At 39.3% G+C, this 21,245-nt stretch overlaps 1 protein-coding gene and 1 long non-coding RNA gene across 2 annotated transcripts in view; one reads left to right on the top strand and one right to left on the bottom strand.

Moving 5' to 3' along the window:
• The window catches only part of LOC121514020, a 52,823-nt gene that overhangs the window by 14,469 nt on the left and 17,109 nt on the right, over positions 1 to 21,245 (bottom strand). The gene's annotated exons all lie outside the window — the stretch shown is intronic.
• The window catches only part of LOC121513993 (frizzled-3-like), a 37,713-nt gene continuing 17,028 nt past the window's right edge, over positions 561 to 21,245 (top strand). The window contains exons 1-2 of the mRNA XM_041794048.1: positions 561 to 661; positions 1,664 to 2,527. Of these exons, the coding sequence (XP_041649982.1) occupies positions 2,222 to 2,527 (306 nt within the window). The 5' untranslated portion in view covers positions 561 to 661; positions 1,664 to 2,221. The remainder of the gene's footprint in view (positions 662 to 1,663; positions 2,528 to 21,245) is intronic.

The following is a 21,245-nucleotide window of genomic DNA, read 5'->3' as shown; positions in this document are numbered from 1 at the left end:
TGATTTCAGTAAATGTAATTAGTTACTTTACACCCCTGCATGAAGCTATGGTTTCATTGTTGTATTTCATTTAGGACCTAACCCTGAATAGCTTCTTAGTGTTGTGAGACCCTGAAGATGATGCTGAACAAACTTGGCTTCTATACTTGGAGTCATTGGGCACATTGTAAAAATTCTATGTATTTATTTATGTCAAGCTTTTTTGTCAAATATGGCTGTAACCAATTATTCAATGAAGTCTCTATAACCCAAATCAATTGGGTAGAAATCAAACACTGACCCCAGCTATCAAGGACAGTAGGCACTTGTGGCTTATCCGGTATTCCCAGTAATTCCACAATCAGCATGTCTTAGATCAACTGCACTCTCCAAAAATAACTACACATTATGCTTACAGTTAGGGACTCACAAAAAATATCCATCACACTATATTTGTATTACAGAAGCAAACAGTGAACTCTCAGCTGCATGTACCCTATGCCCAGTTTGGAGGCTGGGGCCAATTGAGTCATGTCTGCGCGCTCACGACGAATTCGCGGTCACGATGTGTGGGCTGCACGCTGCAGGCAACCAGCTGCAAACAGTGGAACAACGAAGAGAAGTGCTGCAGTGAACGGAGCCGAGGAGCGCCCAAGCTGCTGCTCGATATTCTTCACAGAAGGTACAGCCTTTATCATTTTAACCTTACACAGGAACTATGAGATTTATATTGAACAGTACTGTCGGCTACAAAGGAAATTCTTACACCATTGGTGAGTGCAAAGAATAGCGGGTACTGTTAGCGCGGTGTAAGGTTGAAGACACTGCGGTGACAAACGCTCACTGCTCCCAAGATTGATAGGCTCTGGATGTGATCCTGGCGTGTCACCCTGTGTGATTGTTGATTCAGTAGAGAGAAGAGACCTCGCTGCAGCCGTCATTAAAACGCTTTATGGTGTTCTTCTGTAAAGAGAGATAACGGTAAAAGGGATGTAACCTGTACTGTTTACTGGACAGAGGTGCTCCTGCTCCGTAATAGTTAACGTTTTCATATTTACGCTGATTTCATTAAGCTAGGCTATCAGCGTTGCTGGGGTTACAGGCAAGTTAGCTCGTGCCCAGTAACGGTCGGCTGAGACAGGCGCAGGTGAAAACAAAACTCGATGAACACACACTTAATAAGCACGCTTACTTTAATGACATATTACTTAAGTTATTTCAAAGTTTACTGTGTTAGTCAGCCATAAAGACAGAGAGACCCAGAGTGTGAAACATCGCAGGGGAGCGCTAGTGTTGCCCGGCAAACCTCACACAAACACGAGACTGGGGAGTGTCTGATGATCCGCAGGTGTAACGTTCACATAGACCTGCATGTGGAAAAGGTAGCTAGTTGTTGGGGTTTGCTTTTAAGATGTAGTCCTAAACATGAACTGCATTTGACCTCGCTGAAACAAGCGCTCGTTACACTGATTGTCCTTCACGTGTGGCTGTTATTATAACACCGTATGTAATACCCATGGAGAAACAATGCAAATTTAAAAAGATATTTTAATTCCAATTTATACTGATGCAAGGGTGTGGCCGATAAAGAGACAACACCACATACAACTTTATTCAAAGCAAGCTCTCTCACTCTGCTTGTTTGACCATCAGGCCTTTCTTCTTTGTGTGTTTAAACCTGCAGGACCTGCTTGATGGATACACTCCAGTGTGGCAGCTGAATGCAAAAGAAAGGATTCTGCTGTCTTCAAGAGAAATCTGTGGAATAATGTGGAAGATAATGACATGTTTGAGGCTCTGAAATATCAGAGAAAATGGAGTGAGGGGGAAATAACCAAATGTAGTGGAAGTAAGAGACATGCAGCAACCCGGAGGAGGCCTCCAGCAGAGTGCTCTTGGTGGAGCTATTATCTCAGGGACACGCTTTCAGTCTGAGGATGGAACAAGAGGAATCTGTCCTTGACCAGAGGATTACCAATACTCAAACACTGCACAAAAAGCAAAAAGGACAATAGATAGGTCCTTTTGATTTTAAGACTGATACAAAGAAAATGCCATTCGTGGACTACAGATGAATTTGGACAGCATAGTCAGGGTCTCGTGATTTTTTTTTTGCTGTCACCTCTACCACCACTGGCAGTAAAAATGGGCTCCGTTACTTTTAATGTAAAGCCGCTTTAAAATAATTCCTGCAAAGATGTTGTGTGATGATTAAGTCATCCATCTGAGGCCCTGTGGAGAAATGTCTAATGGAAAGATGCACTCGCCTGTTAAAAGAAGATGTATGAAAAACTGGCTTCCAAAAACTACAATCATGTGCTGCAGACAAGGCATTTCAGTCTGTCTTCCTCTCCCCTCTGTCTTTCTACTCCTTTTCTCCCTGGTTACACCCGCTCTGTCCATTCACATGGAGTCCATAGAGAGCCACAGTGAGTTCAGCTGTGAGCCCATCAGACTGAGAATGTGCCAGGATTTGCCTTACAACACCACCTTTATGCCCAATTTACTGAATCACTACGACCAGCAAACGGCTGCACTCGCCATGGAGGTAAGACATTTGAATGTGCTGTTCAGCTTGCCTGTTTTGTTTGGTGTCATTGTGAAATTGTATAGCTGCTGTAACAAGGGTGAAATTATTGATTGCTTGTAATAAGAGAGACTGAAAAGCAATGATCTGTGGTGGGGTAAGTTTGAAACATTTCTATTAATTAAAACTTCCAGCAATTGCCTTGTTTTAAAGACTTCAGGTCTTTGGGAATATTCCTTAGAATTATTGTGCTGTTGGTTGGCAGATGACTCTTGTTACACATTGTTGTAGTTCTGTTAATAATTATAGTCAAGTTTTTGACATTTTTATGTTCTGTGCAAACATAAAACAATACAAGTTATCAACTCTTTGACACCCATATCCCCATCATCAAAAACTGCACAGAAACAATTGGACAGTCCAGCTCCACAATATAAGCAAAGTGTTGCTTTTAAAAAAATATCAACCCATTATGCATTATCTGCATGCTGTTGTTGAACAAATTGGATACATAGAGCCACACTTCATGTAGGAGTAAAGTGGCTCTCACACAGGCGTGGAATATCAAAGAGGTACCAGGAGCAGTGAAACAGTTGAGGAAAGGTGATAGGTGATCTCCTCATGTTACAGCTCCATCACTACATGTCACTGTTCTAGGTAGACAAAGATGGATGTGTATGGATGGACTCACTCACAGCCTTTCCTCTTAGTGGATGATAGTCAGTAGGAACAGCAGTAATAGTAGTAGTTTAGAATCACAAATTTACATGACAGATACTTCTTGATGAATGTTTTTAAGTGTATAAAAGCATTTTTTTTAAGGTGGAAAACTGCCCTGTTACACTCCGTCTGAATGCAACAGACGCACACTATCCATCGATATCATGTTACCTCTCCTTTGTTATTCCTCAGAGAGAGAGAGAAACAGCACAGAGCGAGGTGTTGCTCAATAACTAGACTGTAATTACCAGTTTTGTCTGGACCAAAGGCCCTGGATGGCACTGTGTTTGAGATTTGGACATTTATGTGTTGGGTGTGGTTGTACAGTACTAAACTATTGCACATCTGCCTTGTAATTTCCTAGCTATAATGAGGATCAGTTATACCAATGATAAAACAAAGACGCAAAACCTTAAGAGGTTGTTTGAATCTCCAGACACTGAGATTTTTTGCATGTTTTTATCCATCCACATGTATTTGAGTCTCAGTCCCACTACATATGTTGATTAAGCCATGTTTTGGCTACCACGTATACACTGGGGTTTATAGTTTAAGCTACATTGAAGGATAACAAATAGTCAGTAGTATTAAATCTGCCTCCAGCTGTTCATAGTTGGCATATTAAATTACCCCTGTTGAAAAGCAGATGAATTTGGACAAGGCCCGTGTTGGCAGTGTGCATATTGCATGTTTAATCTTGGGGGATTTTTATTTTGAGTTGATGTTTAGTTAATATTTTCCCATGTCAAAAAGCAGATGAATGTCAGCCAAAAGATCAAACTGAAATTCTCTGTACTGCAGCTCTCTGAATATTTAATCACAGAGAGGGATTTCCAACATTTTCTCTTGTCAAAATACGCCGTGGATCACTGCTGTCAGGCACTCCCTTTTCCCTCTTCAGAAAACAGAGGCATTCAGCTTTATTTTGGATTGACAGGCATGCATTTTGAATTTGCTCAGCGTGTTTCAAACCCATGGTAACACTAACTGAGGCACAGGATTCACTCATCACAATAAGAACCGTGCAAATATTCAAGTCGAATGAATTCTCTAGTGAAATGTCAAAACACAGCATAAGGGATTGTATGAGACGTCTGTTGTTGAACTTGATTTGACCCAGATGAAGAAGGAGCCAAGTAACTGACACCCACAGTCCCTGCAGTCATAGAGGAGACATCTTTTTTGAAGATGGCTGAGCAGCAACATGAGCCCCTGAAGTTTTCCTGCTCTGGTCTGCTCCAAGCGGGCATGGTAGTCCTGCCAGGAAGACTGGAGGAAATTAAATAAAATCTGTCTTTGGACAGTGGCTGGTTAATACCAACTTGTGTGTGTATTTTCACAAACCCATACATGCATTTGCAGTGGTTCATGTGCAGCAACAAGTGTGCAAGTGATTCTTTGACTCTGCTTGAAATAATGGTGATAGAATTGGACTGTTTTCTTGGAAATTACTTTGGTGAATTGGCTGCAATGATTAGGCTATCTTAGTATCAGTAAGCACAGAGAAAACAGAATGTCAAATGTAACAATAAATATAACTTTTACATTATTATATAGACAGGATGGGATTAATCTAGCTAATCTAGCAGGATTATGAGAACGGGCCCATTGATTGATCATTGATTGCCCATGATCAGTTTCCAACAACTGAAAAAATAATCAACAGGAAAATCAAATGATGCTCAGTGGGAAAAACTGATGTAGAGTCAAGTCCAGGGGTCATCAACTACATTGTAAACAAGGGCCAGATGTTGCCTGGACAGATGCTTTGAGGCTGGACGTTCAAATATTTACATATTTTGGTCTAATTAACATATTATTGTATTAGTATATATATTTTCATTCAACATGTATCTAATCTTTAGGTGTTAGTCATGAGATCAGCCCCTATCACCTAGCCAGCCACAAGGGGCCTATCGAAATACTTATTTCCAGGGCTTCCATGTTGTCCTTCACTGGGTTTGATGCTAATATGCTGCATCCGGTAATATGCTGCAAACTGGTCTTTGTTTTTATTCAAAGGCAGAAATATTGAAGTCTCCAAGAGAAAGAAGTGTAAAGTTGAAACAGAAAATTATAAATTAGATTAGGATTGGACTGAGAGGTATGTTTTTATGATGCACCTTATTAACTCATAATGTGTAACTGATGGTTTTCTGTAAAAATCTGCTTAAACATTAGGTCTTCCTGATAAAACTGTTGCAGTCTTGATTGTTTTGGGGTTGATTTAATAGCTGTAGGGCTTAAAAAGACAAAGAATACCCTCAAAATCAAGACATTTATTTTCCTCCTTACATTTTCTGAACATAGGCTAATCATTTTTGGGTGCCAGATGAGGAGCTTTCTGGGGGCTGCTAGTTGATGACCACCTGTCTAGTCCACAGAATCTCAAATGTCCAAATGTGTTTCAGAAATGGAAACTATGCAGATTATTTTCTATTGCTGTAGTAACATTAGTTTTTTTTTTTTTGTTTTACAAAATCAGTTTGACAAGGTTTATTTACAATTTCTAAAAAAAACCTAATAATATAGATTAATTCTTTGCATGCAAGGAATGTAATATTTGAATAACTTAAATCATCCTCAAAGGAGGGTATTTGATAAAGTATAGACAAGCAACAGTTAAGATTATTAAAAACAATTATCTGTGTGTGATAGAGGGAATAAGCAAAAACAACTGCTACTAAATTAGCATGAAGTGCTCCAGATGCCTTCATGAAACTGGAGCCATTGTCAGCAGCTGTTGTAATCACTTTTTGGGTCACATCACATGATGAATGTTCTCTCTGCCTGGGTAGTGAAGCCAGCATGCCTTGGCTTTCATACATAGTAGTATATGAATCAGTCCAGTGTGCTAAAGCTGTCGTATTCTATTTACTTTGGTTGTGAGCTGTCTTCAAGTAAAAGGTTGTGACATATTCAAGCCCTGGACTAAGAAAGAATTGTAGCCCAGGGTCCATGTGAGTAATTTGGAGTTGTGCCATCACTGGATCATCAGATTTGGCTGACATTGAAAATATTACCTTTCCTCCTTCTGCCACTTTAGTAGTTATCCAGGTAAAAGTAAAAAAGGATTCTCCCTGTCTGTGTGCGAGTGATTAAAAACTCCGTACGCATTTATTTGGTGTTTGAGTGACAGGCTACAGAGCAATATTTCCTTCATGTGTTAGTGTTGAAGTTAGTGATGAGCATGGCTTTAGGCTAACTGTATAGTACTTCCTGTATGTGTACAATTGTGAGTGACGGGAGGTTAACGGTGCCAGCTGTCATATCTCACTAGTGCTAACTACCTGCTAATCTCTCTCTCAGGCTCACAATGAAGACATTGATTCCCAAAGACAAACCACCACCCCACCTGCCACAATAGTCAATTAAACCTGTGAGGAGAGGGTATGAGAGACTGAAACATGAGAGGGGGACGTGGAAGAGAAGGGAAATGAATTTCGAATGAGAGATTTTCTGACGTGTGAAATGATTTCTTTGGAAATGTGTTGGTGTGTGCGTGTGTGCAATTGCGTGCTTTTGTGTCTGCATGTCTCTCAGAAATGTGGCCTGTACTGTCCATCTGCCACAGCATGTTATGTTTCTCAGGGGAATGTGCTGTAGGTCTTGACATTATTGGTAGTCCATGTAAAGCAAAGAGATTAAGATGTGACATCACTGGGATTGTCTGTCTGCTCCAAGAGACAATAATTGATCTGATGGCTTGAGTCTAATGTCTTGTTCTTTTTCTTTTTTTATAAAACAGAGCTTTCTTCAGAACGGAATATGGTGTGATGCCTCATTAAACACTAACAGTTTAGTCAATTCCCATCCTAAAGCTGGGCCTGTGAACTGATTTTATCTCAAATAGTTAGACTAATTTTTACATTTCAGAATCTTTTTGTAATTCTAGGTTTTATGGTTGGTTGATTATTATGCAGTTGGCAGTACCAGTTAAAAAGGAGAATTACAAATAATATAGTGTCTCATTGATGTAAATTATTACTTAAAACTATTGATATCAAGACATCCATGCATGTTGTAAACCAGTTTAGAGTATCTTTTTTTTATCATCTAGTGATTTTGGTGCAGTAACAGGCAGAGATTCAAGGAGAAACTGTTGTGGCTGCAGTGTGCCTTCAAATAGAACTAAAGACAGTTATGAAACAGAGAAATTGCTCATCTTGTCCTTTTTGTCCTTTGAAAAATAAATAATTAAATAAATGGGCACGCATCACGCCAGAGTTGCCATGCCTAAGGCCTTGGCAGCCCAGATGTCTGCTTGGCTAAAGATTTCAGTCTTGAGTAAATGGGAAGAAATTTGGCTCCGTGCAGTGGACTGTTATTTGGGTGTAGAGTAGATCAGAATAGGCATTCTCTGCCTTTTTAAAGCTAGATTAATTTTTCCAATTACTCAAATCAGTAAGCCAAAAGTAAGACAATGGCTTGAGCATTTTTTTTCTGTGTTTTGTTCTATTTTTGATAAGGTCAGTACCAGGCATGTCAAAATATCCACAGTGAAAAGGGCACATTGATTTTCATTGCATTATACATACAACTGTATATTAAAGTAAACCCATATCTTACCATACATAATGCATTGTTTACTTATTTTCAAGTACAATTTTCTTCAGATAGGGAAGTTGACATCATTTTTCCACTCTCAAAATCTGCTTTTTTAAGAAATAACTAATTAGAATTTTATTCTGTGCTGATATACTTCATGAGTAGATTTTAATGCATTTGGAAAATTTGGATGTATTGAGTTATTCTGATCAAAACGGGTCTTTTGAAATGCATGCATTAGTCCGACTCAAATCATATTCTATGAAATATCTTTACGTCAGACAAAAGTCCTTTCCACACTGAATCCATTATTCTTGGATGTGTTTTTCAAATTCCAAATCCTTTAAAAAAATGTCATACTCTCAAACTTGCTGAGTCTGATGTGTTTTGTTCTTCTATTTATTGCAAAAAAATTTTGCAAAACGTGGCAAAATGGTGAAGAAAATAGTTAGATGGCTGTGAGTACAAATTTTAGCCTTTATCTTGGAAGCTCCACAGTATCAAATCACAGTGTTTAAAGTGAGGTTTCAGTGTGAGAGGGAGAGAGGAGCTTTAACCACTGCTCTGAGCAGTCAATCTCCCATTTAACATGATTAGCACAACATAAGATTGTTTATCGTTCCTTGTGCGTCTCAATTTTGGGAAAAAAACAAAAAAGAAAACAGACTCAGTGTGCAAAGGCTTTAACACACCGAGATTAAGTTGGAGATCAATTTACTGCATGTATGTCCCAGCTGGACCCAAGCTGGACTAGGAATTCTGGAAATGCTCCATTTTCCATACCACACGTTGATCCAGAAGTGTATGTGTGTAAATGTTTAGCATATCAGAAGCTGTGTTGTCTTTCAAGTACCCATCACCATATGCCAGAGGAGTAGTGTGCATACATTAGTAAAAATGTGGAGTATGATCTCTAACAGAAAGGAAGCACGTCACCATCAACCACAGCTTGCTCCCATCTATAAAATTGGTACTCCTGCTCTGCGTGTAAACTGGGACAAGGACAGTAGTCCAGTTTAATCCAGCTGTAACCGGAGCTTAACCTTACTATGCATGTACAGTGGTTAACAAATTTATTAGACCACCTGTCATATTTGCCTCAAAGACCATCCAGCATCATGAAGTGCTTTAATGCAGACTCTTTCATTTTCAGTGAGCTCTCCACATTTTACCATTTTAAACAGGAATGAGGGATTTCAAACTGAATTCACCCAAATTTGAGCCGGCTTACAGGGCTTCTCTGAGAAGTCAGAAATGAATCAAGCATAACATTCAACCATTAAAACTAATTTTTCTGTTCAGGAATGCAAGTAAATAACTATCATTTGACATATTAATCAAGAAATATTAATGCGCTTTACTATTTTTTCAGTTTTTTGTAAATCAGTACTAAATTTGAAAATTCATGGATAACAATAATAATGATACTTTAGCATTAAAAATATCACTTGGGTTAAAGAGCTTCTACATATTGGTGTATTAACCACTGCAGAAGCATAAAAAATGATTTTGGTAATTACCAATTCTGTTAATTTAGGGCAGCTGTGGCATAAACCTTACTTTGGTTAAGGTTAGGGTGGTCTAATAAATGTGTTAGGCACTGTAAATGTACTGACTGAGTGACTTTGCTTAGAATTTTCCTGGTCAGTCCTTTTAATTTGAATCCTGGAGTGAAGGAGATTAGAAAGCCCCGGGCCTAGCAGTCAGCCTAAGAACGGCCCATTTGGCTAACAATAGAGCGCGGTGTTTGTAAAGTAAATAGACAGCAACCCTAGCTCTGAATGAAGGGATCTAGAGCTGTCAGTCACACTGTTTATGTGCTGACTACAAAATTAGGTTATTTGTAGAAATTAGATTTAAGGAAGGAGTTTTCTGCAATGACCTGATTATTTAGAAACCCACCTTTTGCAGCATCACGTTACTGATTTCCACATTTGAAAGCAACTCAGACTGTGTAAGTGTATTAGTGATATAAGACTGCAGTCTACTGAGGCCTTTCCCTCTCTTTCTAATGCAACATTCAGACTGACAATGCAGGGAGGGAGCAGACTGCAATGAAAGGTTGCTCTGTTTTACTTAATATACACTTTCATCTGAGATTTAAAGGCTTTGTACTCTTAACCCCACCTAAAGATTTTAATCCACTTGGTTTCTTTCTTTACATACATTTAAGACTACTGCAGAGAGCTGGCTTTGACCTTTTTCCCTCGGTGTAACACAGTAATGCATTCTGCCTTCATTAAGCAGGGTTCTGGTTACATGGACCAGTAGCCATCTGACAGTAATGTGATGCTAACATGGTAAATCAGAAGAATATGATACCCAGTTTAAATTATTAAAGGTCAAAACTTACAGGTGTCTACTTAATCACTTAGAAAAACTGTTTTTTATACAAGCAAACCATCCCTGTTTGATAACACCTTTACAACCAGACAATTATGGCATCATGCTTCCTTTTGATTAGCTTTGTTTACAATGATTTTTTTAAATGAAACTGATGTTAGGAGTTGCGGATTGTGCTGTGTTTATGGGTTGATAGATTAATCTTGGGGCAAGGAAACAAAGGGATAAAGTGTTTAAAGAGGAAAATGTGCAAAGCACTGGATCAGCAGGACATCATCAGAAACCAAGAGGGAAATACTGACAGAGTGACAGGTTGTGTTAAGTCTTTAGACCCTACTGTCTCCGGTGTTTGTGTTTCTCCCAGTATGGGGTCCTGTCCTTCAAAATAAGACTGCTCTGTTTGAAAAGGGCCACCCTGGGGCCACCAGGTCCCCTCCGCAGAAAGAGTTAGTGTGTGCCAAATTTGGAGGGTTCGAGACTTGTTGTGCTTGAGTGTGGTCTGTTGTGTTTTTGTCTTTGTGTGTGTGTGAAAAGGAAAGAAAGAAATAGGCTTTGTAGAGGTGTATTTTGTGTATGAGAATCCTGTGTATGTGAGAGAGTGTGTATTTGTGTGTGTGTTCATGGTTTTTCAGTGCATCTGAAGAGGCTGATTACCCCATTCACTGGTGGAGACAGACAGGTCCTCATTCAGTTTAAAAGTTCCTGTTTATTTCAGTTGAACTCTTGATTATCCTGCTTATTCTGACAGAGTCTATAGAAGCTGCCAGCCTTAATGAAGCAATCATTTATTTATTCTTAGAACAAAGGCACGGCCTGGTGCTGCGCTTTGGCAGACTGTTTCCATCAGCGTTACTGCCACCGCTGCTTATCCACCCTCACAGTGCCAAGCAAAAAGAGATTTAAGAAACTTTGGAGAGATTTTCTATTGCTCAAATACTGCTGCTCTGTCGCCAACTGCAAATATAGTACCCAGGTCTCCATGAATAGATGCAGCTTGAAATGCTGCTTGAATTCCCCAAACCACCAGCTGTCTTGCTATTCTGCTGGGAGAATAAACGATTGTATACAAAAGAAAGGTGCCTCTGATGTTCTGCAGAAAGTCAAAAATGTAAAATAGCATCCACCCTGTTTCAGTTCTTTCTTTTTCAGCTTCAGTTTGTAGGATGTTAAAACTAGGCATGTACCAATACCAGTTCTAGTATTAGGTATCATGCCAATATTAAGCCAAAGCACTCATATTTATAAAACACTACGGATACTGTTCTCACTATAATTTTACAGAAAGGGGTTAGCCGCCCATTATTTGAGTAATAGGCACAGTTGGATCCATGTTTGGTGGTATTTTAACCTAAATGGGGATGTCAGAAGTAGTGTTGACTGCAAACTATGTGCTTCTAGAAAAAAATTAAATGTTCATATATTCTAGATTCATCCCATACAGAGGAAAATTTTTCAAGACTTTTGTTTTAATCTTGATTATTGCAGCTTACATGAAAATCAAACATCCACCATCTCAAACTATTAGAATTTAGTGGTAAAGTGCAATTTGCTAAGGTTTCACTTACTCTGGTTCAGTACACACAACTTCAGTCATGGGGAAGACTGCTGACTTGACTACAGTCCAGAAGACAATCATTGTCATCCTTCACAAGAAGGGTAAGCCACGTTACGTCATTGCTGAAAGGACAGGCTGTTCTTAGAGTGCCATATCGAAGCATTTTCATGGAAAGTTGACTGGAAGGTAAAAGCAACAGGATGAGCTCAACCTTCAGAGGATTGTCAAACAAAGCAGATTTAAGAACTTAGGGGAACTTCACAATGAGGGGACTGAGGCTGGAGTCAGTTGATCAAGAGCCACCACACACAGACAGACAAATGGGCTACATGTCACGTTCCTAGTGTTGAGCCAATCCTAAACCACAGATGTCATCGACGTCTCTCGTGGGCTGAAGAGAAAAACATCTGGACTGTTGCTCAGTTGCCCAAATTCCTGTTTTTAGATGAGAGTAAATTTTGCATTTCATTTGTAAATCAAGGTCCCAGAGTCTGGGAAAAGCTGAGAGGCACAGAATCCAAGGTGCTTGTAGTCCAGTGTTTTCAGTTTCCACAGTCAGTGATGGTTTGTGGTGCCATGCCATTTGCTGGTGTTGATCTCTTGTTGCTTTATCAAGTTCAGAGTCAACGCTGTCAGCCTTTTAGGGCATTTCATGCTTCCATCTGCTTAGAGGCTTCATGGAGGTACTGATTTCCTTTTCCAGCAGCATGTAGCACCTGCCCACAGTGAAGCCAAAATACATGAAACTGGTTTGCTGACCACTGCATTACTGATTTATTGGCCAGCCAACTTGCTTGACCTGAACCCCATAGAGAATCTCTGGAGAAATGTCATTTTTACTTTGTTTTCTATAATTCAACTAATGCTATTATGTCAGCATCAGATGGTCAACATTTTCCCATTTTCTCCACAATTCCCAGTTTGGATCTCATAAGGTGTATCTATCTGCTGCTGCCTTGTTAATGTGGGGTCCATTCCTGCATCTGTTCATCCTCTTTTGTCCCTCCATCCAGCTTCTCCTGCTTTTACAGGTAAACTGGTAAAAATAAGGGTGCATCCCTTTTGAAAATATATTTTTTTTCTTTACCTTGACTCTATATAGTCCTTCCAGATTTTTTGGGTCACAATCAGCCTGTCCTGTTAAGTTCACATACCCTCACATATAGCTCTGCATAGTTCAACACATAAATATAGGTTATCCATGTATTATGGTCTTAATCTAACCCATGACCAGCCTGGGATCTGCATGTGTATGTGTGTCTGTCTGGTGAGAGATGTTTAACCCTCACTGTTAAGCCCAGCTTCACACTAACATACACACAAACACTCACATCATTGATCCCCTTCTCACGCAAAGCCACTCAACACAAGGCAGCTCTAACATTTTCAGCATTCTGCAGGCCATGACCGGCGTTGGCATTAAGAGCTCTAGTGCCACTAATTGTGCACTTATTGAGACTCATGCAACTCTCAGATCTCCTAAAATAGCTCACACATAAAAGCATGTAATCACATGGAATTTTTAAACTCTTTAAATCAGCTCAGACTTTGAATTTTGAAGACAAGAATCCTTCCCCATTTAAGAAAAGGAGGCTCCTTGTATTGTTCAGACACAAAGTCATTCTGTATTCTCTGGGTGATTTTTCATGCACAGCAATTCTTTTTTTGAAATAAGAATGTTCAGTAGCTGGTTGCCATGCAGTGGGTTTATCTATTTCATGTGGTGCTCTTTGTCTTGTGTACATCTATTTCCCGTCTGTTTCTCCCATCACTAGCCAGTAAGCCTCCTACTCACTCTGTGACTCACTCAGTTAGTCCATTTCAACCTCCCAAACTCTCTCTGTCCTACAAATCAAAAAGTGGTTTTCTATTTGGTTATGAATCTGCATCCCGTTCAGCCGAAGCAATGGTTCAGTGCTGGTTATAACTAGACTGAGTTTTAACAGAGGTAGTGACCAAGATGGTCAGATTCTGCTATTATAAAGTGTTGATTTTCTCCAACCATGACCCGGATACGTGTGTTAAAAAATAGTCTGAGTATTTTAATGATGATGTGTGAGCTCCTTTGTTTTTTATTAACTGAACATGAACCATTTTATGTAAGAATGTTCTGATATCCATTTCATAGTTTTGAATTCAGTAGTTCCAGTTTGCCAAATACACACTTTAATTAATCAGAAGCAGAAAATCACACCTTTTCTGATTGTATATGTAAGTGTTAAGCAGATGGAAGGCACAGGCGGCTTAGATGGTGTTAAGATGTGTGGATGCCATCTGATTCAGCTCCATTGTCACACTTTTGGTCCCTTGTCTACATCTTTATCATTTCATGTGACCCCCCCTGTCTTATGCCTTTCAGTTTCTTTCACTCTCATTTCACACTCTCTATATACCACTCTTTGTTCACACTTGGTTTCTATACTTTTGGATGGTTTCATCCCTTAAAGAAGCCCCACCAAAATTTGCATGTGGAAGTGAGTGTGTGTCTGCATGCACTCATGCGCTCTGCTCTGTTATCCTCAATGAGACGTGTCCCTGTGAGAGCCTTCACATCACCTGTTGCCATGGTAGTTAAATAGGCAGAAAAGGAAAGGAAGGAATGGAGGGAGATGGACAGACAAGCAGGGGAGCGGAGGGAAATTGGATGATGAGTGCATGTTCTGGACTAAACCGTAGAGAGAAGGAGCAGGAGGAGGGATGGGAATGATAACAAAGAGAACGTGAGGATATAGAGGGTTCATACTTGTGGCTTAGTCTTATTTTGTGCCATTTTGGAAGATAAGAGTTTAAGTCTGTGAAATCTGTACTCTTTTCAGTCAGAGCTAAACATGATGTAGTTGAGGATTAAATGTCTCTTCACCCACACAAATGGAAAGACAAGCTTTTGTTGGTCAGTGAAGCAAAGTAACAGCAATGAAACAGAAAAGAAAGTTCATTGTTTTTGCCTTGTTCATCATTTTCTAGAAAAAGCTGACATGATTTAAAGAAAGATCTCAAACTGTAGTAGACGATTGACTCTTTCCCACCCAGCTTCACTTGTTGATAATAAGATTTTTACACCTTAGGTTGGCCACAAATAGACAATTTTCAAATCCTAAACAATTGTATAAACCTGGGAGACGTCAGACATAAGGACGATTCAAATTAATCTTTTATCTGAAGTCCTCTGTGCACAAACACTAGACCACTGGTTCCCAAAGTGGGGTTGGCCATACTTTCCACAAAAACAAAGAGAAATTCAAGATGATTGATAAAACATGGTCATTTGATGAGATTTATGCTGAAATTTAAGTAAAAGTTGTATAAATCCTGTAAATGTAAGTCTGCATGAATATTCTTGAATAACAGCTATGTTCAGCTACACTACTGTGAAAAAGTAATGGCCCCCTTCCCGATTCATGAGTTTTTTGCATATTTATCACACTTAAATATTTTGGATCATCAAACCAATTTTAATATCTCACAAAAATAACCCAAGTAAATAGGCTATAGAATGCAGTTTTTGAATGATGATTTTATATATATTAAGGGGAAAAAATCCAAACCTATCTGGCCCTATGTAAAAAAGCAATTCCCCCCTTGTTAAATCATGACTAAACTGTAATCAACCACAGTTTTTAGAAAGCTGAGTTCAATTTCACTGGCCACACTCAGGCCTGATTACCGCCAGATTTGTTAAATGAAGAAATCACTTAAATAGAAGCTGTCAGACAAAGTGACGTAGGCTACAAGATCAAAAAAAAAAAAACGCATCATGACACGATCAATTCAAGAACAAATGAGGAACAAAGTGATTGAAATCTATCAGTCTGGAAAAGGTTACAAAGACATTTCAAAGGCTTTGGGACTTCAACGAACCCTGGTCAGAGCCATTATCCACAAATGGAGAAAACTGGGAACAAAAATTATAGACTTAACACTATCTTTCCTTGAACCTACCCAGGTTTTGGCTTTATTTTAAACTTTCTTTTATTTTTTGTGTTTGCTAATATCTTACTAGTCTGCCAAATGATGTAACTCTCCCAGCAAAATCACTTTAAGCTGCAGATGCAAAGACTACTAAAAATGGCAACTTTTCTGATATGAATATATTTCTTTGTACATTTATATTGATTTCAGTTATACTTGGTACCATTATCCTGTTGCTAGTTAACATTAATGTAGCTTTCTATTTATTGCTTGAGTAAGTAGACAGTTATCAGCCTACTAAGCTCTGGTCAGTTAAACCCCAATCAGATAACACAGCAAAATTAAATTGCTGAAGAAAGGCATGAACAAAAACCACTGGATTTATCACCGACACAAAAGTGTCTTTCCAGCAAAGAATCAGCACTGGTTGTGTGGGCCTTTGAGACAAGGATAAAAACTAAACATGGATGTTTGTACGCTCAAGAAAATAATTAAAAAGGAGCTGGCTGCATGCTGGATGAAATGTCCACAATAAGGATAAACAAGAGTAAGCAATCATTTGAGGGGTCAAAGTCAGTGTTTAAGGACACGACAATCAAGAGAAAATGAATTTAAAAAATAGTGACGTACTAATTTTTCTTTAAATCATAACACGCGTGACACAGGAAGTGAAAAAAACATTGGGTTTGTAAAATGAACAAGAAAAAACAGAGAAACTATTTTGCATTACCAAATCATTTTTTTCAATCTTGAAGTAAAAGGATAAAAAGGAGGAGGTAAATCTATGAATGATGATGTTGGAAGAGAAAAATGGAGAGGGAAAAGTAGAGGAGGAGGACAAGTGCATGTCAGCGTAATTGCCAGGAGTAAATGGGAGGCAAAGAAAATACGAGATGAATACAGCAGAAAGAAGATAGGAGGAGAAGAGGAGGGGAAGTGAACGTGAAGGGGAATGTCATTAACAGCTTTGTCGGCTCCTCCTGACTGAACGATGGATGGACACGGATAAACGAACAAATAAATGAAAGAGGCAGAGAGTGTGAGAGAAGGGTGCCCCTTTCTTAACTGTCTTTTCAGAGATTAGGGAGGAGAGCATCGCACTCTGTTCACTTCATCTATTCATGGCCAACGCCTGTCTCTCTCACAGGCGTGTGAGAGCAGAGACAGGGCACATAGCCAGGGGAAAGAGTGCGTGTGTGTATGTTTTGTGGTGTGAATTTTTCTTATAAATGCTTTTATCATGTGTGCGATATGAAGGGAGATGCAGAAATGTGTCAGAGGTGTAGTCTTTTCAGTTAAAGCGCACATAAATGAGGCATCATCAGGAAAATAATGGTATTTGAAAAAGTAGGCAGAGGAGGATGGAGGGATCATGTAATTGCTAGACGATTGTGGTTGGAATGATGCACTTTTCCAACATTGTAGGGAGAGAGTGAAAGAGAGAGAGAGAGAGAGAGAAAATGTAATTGGCTGTAATGCACAGATGCAGTGGCGGAGGATGCAGATAATAGCCTGAGTGCGAGGGAGAAAAATAAAGGGATCAAGTGGCAGCAGGGAGGGTGAAGCAAACAAGAATATTACAGCTACTGCAGAGAGAAATGGAGGATTTAGTTGTAATAGTTATTGGAGAGGTATTGTTACACAAATTTGATGTTATATTGAAGCTAATGGAGTTAGAGCTGATATGGTCTGGCAGCATCTGTGCTGCGGGGCCTGACAGACTAATTTTACAGTGAGATAGAGAGAGGGAGTGAGATAGAGATAGCACAAGAGGCAGAATAAGAGATGGGAAGCGTGTGAGGGCAGCGTGTCCAGATGGCAAGGCTGAGTGGCCAAAAGCATGATTTTCTCCTCTGCTTAAAAGAGGTGTGAGAAATGGTCTTAACATCTGCTTTTGCGTTAAAAGATCAACATTTTGGCTCCCTAATGTGCATGCTCAAGGGATTGAGGTTATACAAGAGCTGGTGAAAACACTTTAAACATCTAGAGTACTTCTCTCTAAGAAGACTTAAAATCTTTCTGAATTTTGTAGCTCTTTAGCTGATCTGAGTGCATTTGAGTGGTTTTTGAATGAAAGCACTCCAAAGAGCTGTAGTCATAAAATCAACAACTCAGAGTCAATTAAAATCACTGGTAAGCCTTATAAAGGCAAACAGCAGCATCGGTTATGTGAGAATCCAGGACTAGATTAGATATTTTAAATCTGATATTTTCACTCTGTTGAACACCGCTGTATTTGTCAACTACTTTGGTCACAAACCTGGGATTTTTCAATGCCAGCTTTGGTGCCAGCTCAGAAGCTGTTTCTATGGGGTCTTTAACCCAGAAGCCTGTCACCTTGATCTGACCACAGCACAAAGCCAGTGACAGTTTCAGGAAGCCAGTGTGTGTATATGTGTGTCCGTCTCAGGTTCTCACACTCTAAACACTCTATCCGATCCATTTGACTCCCTAATCCACCGGGAAAGTCTTTTCTCCGTTCCAATTTTCATTCCCTCCTTTCCCTCCTCCTTCTCCTCATACACTTGGAAATGTATATGAGTTTCTGCAGAGTTGGCTGACTGGATTTTCTACTACACTGAATGACACGCATACTATGCACACAGACCCACACACAAAACCCCACTGGCTAAACAAAGTACTCATGAGTATTACATATTTATGTAAGCCCTTATAAGCTTCAGTGTTTGGAGCTGAATCCAGATCAGTGCAGCAGACACACCTCTATACCTCCAACAGAGGAGGAGGATGCACCGAGGAAAGAAGAGAAGGAGAGTAAAACTAGTTCGATGGCTAATTAGATGATCATGTTGAAACGTTTGTTTTAGGACTATTGCTGTCATCGGTCTTTGTGTGTGTTCGGAGGTGGACTGTACCAAACCAAGTGATAAAGATGCAGAATGGAAGGAAACAACCTGCCATCTAATGTCAAATCTTTATTTAAAAAGATTACTTTTTTGTTTTGCAAAATTCTGTAAAAAGCTTAAAACTTTTTAAATAAGAGAAAAATATTGAATGGCACAGGATTTCTGTAAAATGCTTTATAAGTGTTATCTTGTTGTGGCATGCCTCAGGCAAAGGCCATTTAATGACTGCATTAATTGTGCAAAATTGCTGTGACATTTACTTTATTGTTTTCGTTCAAGATCCCTGCACCAGCCATTAGTACCTATCTGTTGTTCATGTGTTATTTCTTGCATTACTTGGCTGTTTTTAAGTGCCTCTTTTTTGTCTGTCATTTTTTGCATGTAGTTTATTCCCTCTTCTTTCTCCCTCCCCTCTTTCCCCGGATTTCTTTGGAGAGAAAGGGTAAAGAGAAAGAAACTTAATCCGTCTATTGAGTGAGAGGTGGACCCGTCAGGGTTTTTTTTTCCTCTGTGTCAAAAAAAAAAAAAAACACCCTGCTTCTCATTCCTCTTCCAGTTCTGAATGCTCTCAATTTCCTTTGTGAATTATTCACTCAAGTGAACTAATTTTTATGTATAGAATTAAATTAGTAATTAAATTTAACAGTTAAATACAAAATTAATATGGTGGTTTAGGTAGTCAAATGAATGAATATTTTATCATGTAATATTTAGGGGAAAAAATAGACCATTCAGTTTGCATTATGTTTCCCATACTACAAATATAGAGCATTCGGAAAGTATTCAGACCCCCTTCACCTATTTCAGTTTTGTTATGTTGCCGTCTGATGCCACAGTCGAAAAAGAAATCCTTTCATTCTTATTAATCTATAGTCAATACTCCATCGGGAAAAAGTGAAAACAGAAATGTAGATTTTTTTGCAGATATATGAAAAATTAAGAAACAAGTATAACATTTACATAAGTAATCAGACTCTTTGCAAAACACTTGAAATGTAGCTCACACTCCTCCCATTTTTCTGCATCTTTGCAGAGATGTTTCTACACCTTGATTGGAGTCCGCCTGTGGTGAAATAAATTGATTGGCCATGATTTGGAAAGGCTGACACCTCTCTATAGAGGGCCCAAGAGCGGACAAAGTATATCAATTTTGTCCAGTCTCCACACAGGATCTCTGGAGCTCAGTCAGAATGAGCATTAAGTGTTCTTAGTCATCTCTCTTAATAAGGCCCTTCGTCCCCGATTGCTCAGTTTGGCCAGGTGACCAGCTCTTAGAAGAGTCCTGGTTGTGCCAGACTTCTTCCATCTGAGAAATATGGAGGCCACTGTGCTCTTGGAAACCTTCAGTCTAGCAGAAGTTGTTTTATTTTTATTTTTTGTAGCCTTCCCCGGATCTGTAACCTTGCAAAGTACATGGATACGCCTGTTGCCTTGTTTTTTCACTGGCAAATCCATCTTGCAAAGCTCCCATCTGAACCGTTTGGGCCCAGTTAGAAAGTGATAGGACCAATCAGCGAGGAGGGGCAGTACTTTTAGGCGCGGCAGAGCCGTGACGTAACAAGCAACAACAAGAGGCCGGTGCAATTATGGCGGAAGAGCTTAGCGTGGATGCTCCAGTTTTATCAGAACTTGACAACAGTTCTTTGTTAAAAGAAGAACAAAGAGCAGCAGTGAGATGTTTTTTTTTTTTTTTCCAAAAACGACAAAAGTCAAGTGTTTACTTGTCTACAGTCGCCATGTTTCACGTTATTCTTCGGTAGCTGCGCACACGCGCTCGATAGCAGCTACATCACGTGTTTTGTTGCTCTCATTGGCCCGCAGAGATGTGACAGACAGAACGTTCATCCAATCACACTCTGAGTTTTTTCAAAGCATCTGCCTTTTACCAACCGTTTCCTGTTGAAGCTTTCCCAGATGGATGTGTGAAACAAATCCATCTGGCATATCAGGTTACCAGATCAGGTCAACAATCCTGTCTCTGAGCTCTGCAGAGTTCCTTTGACCTCATGGCTGGGTTTTGTCAGTATGTCAGTATGTATTGTCAGCTGTGAGGGCTTCTATAGAGATGTGGGTCTTTCCAAATCATGTTCAATCAATTTAATTTACCACTGGTGGACTCAAGTCAAGGTATAGAGACATCTCAGCAAAGATCTAGAGAAATGACAGGAACCTGAGCTAAATTTTGAGAGTCTGAATACCTATGTAAATGTAATATTTCAGTTTTCAATTTTCATATATTTGCAAAAAATCTGGTTTCACTTTGTCATGATGAGGTACAGTGTGTAGATTATTGAGAATCAGCATCAGGCTGTAACATATCAAAAGTGAAAAAATTAGGGGGGTCTGAGTAATTTCCAAATGCACTATAAATCAGCACCATTCATGCTGCACCAAGGACACTAATAAAGGATCAGTTTGTGAATGGTGAACTGTCTGACATGTTTTTCATATATAGTTGCCATGACTGAGGTCAAGCCCCCATTCATACCATTTAAAGCTGTGTGGGCAAGCCATCAAGTTGCAGCACTGCATGATGGATGATGCTTTGGTACGTGGTTTACATGGTGACTCTATAAATCTAGATTTTATTTCATGCTTTTGTTTGTTAAACTGAGCTACATGTCTTACTCTGTATTCCTTGGATTTAGCTAATTTTATCTGGTTGTTTTAATCAGAGCTTAAGTGTAACAGAGTGGCTTTGTCTACATAGTGCCCTTACTGCATCAAGAGAAGCATGAGTGTAGGGTCCTTTTTAAAAGGTTTGCACATGTTATAAGAAAGCTGCAAAATAGGCCAC

Source organism: Cheilinus undulatus, linkage group 1, assembly GCF_018320785.1.
Source record: "Cheilinus undulatus linkage group 1, ASM1832078v1, whole genome shotgun sequence".
NCBI lineage: Eukaryota > Metazoa > Chordata > Actinopteri > Labriformes > Labridae > Cheilinus > Cheilinus undulatus.
This window is presented reverse-complemented; position numbering and strand designations above follow the sequence as displayed.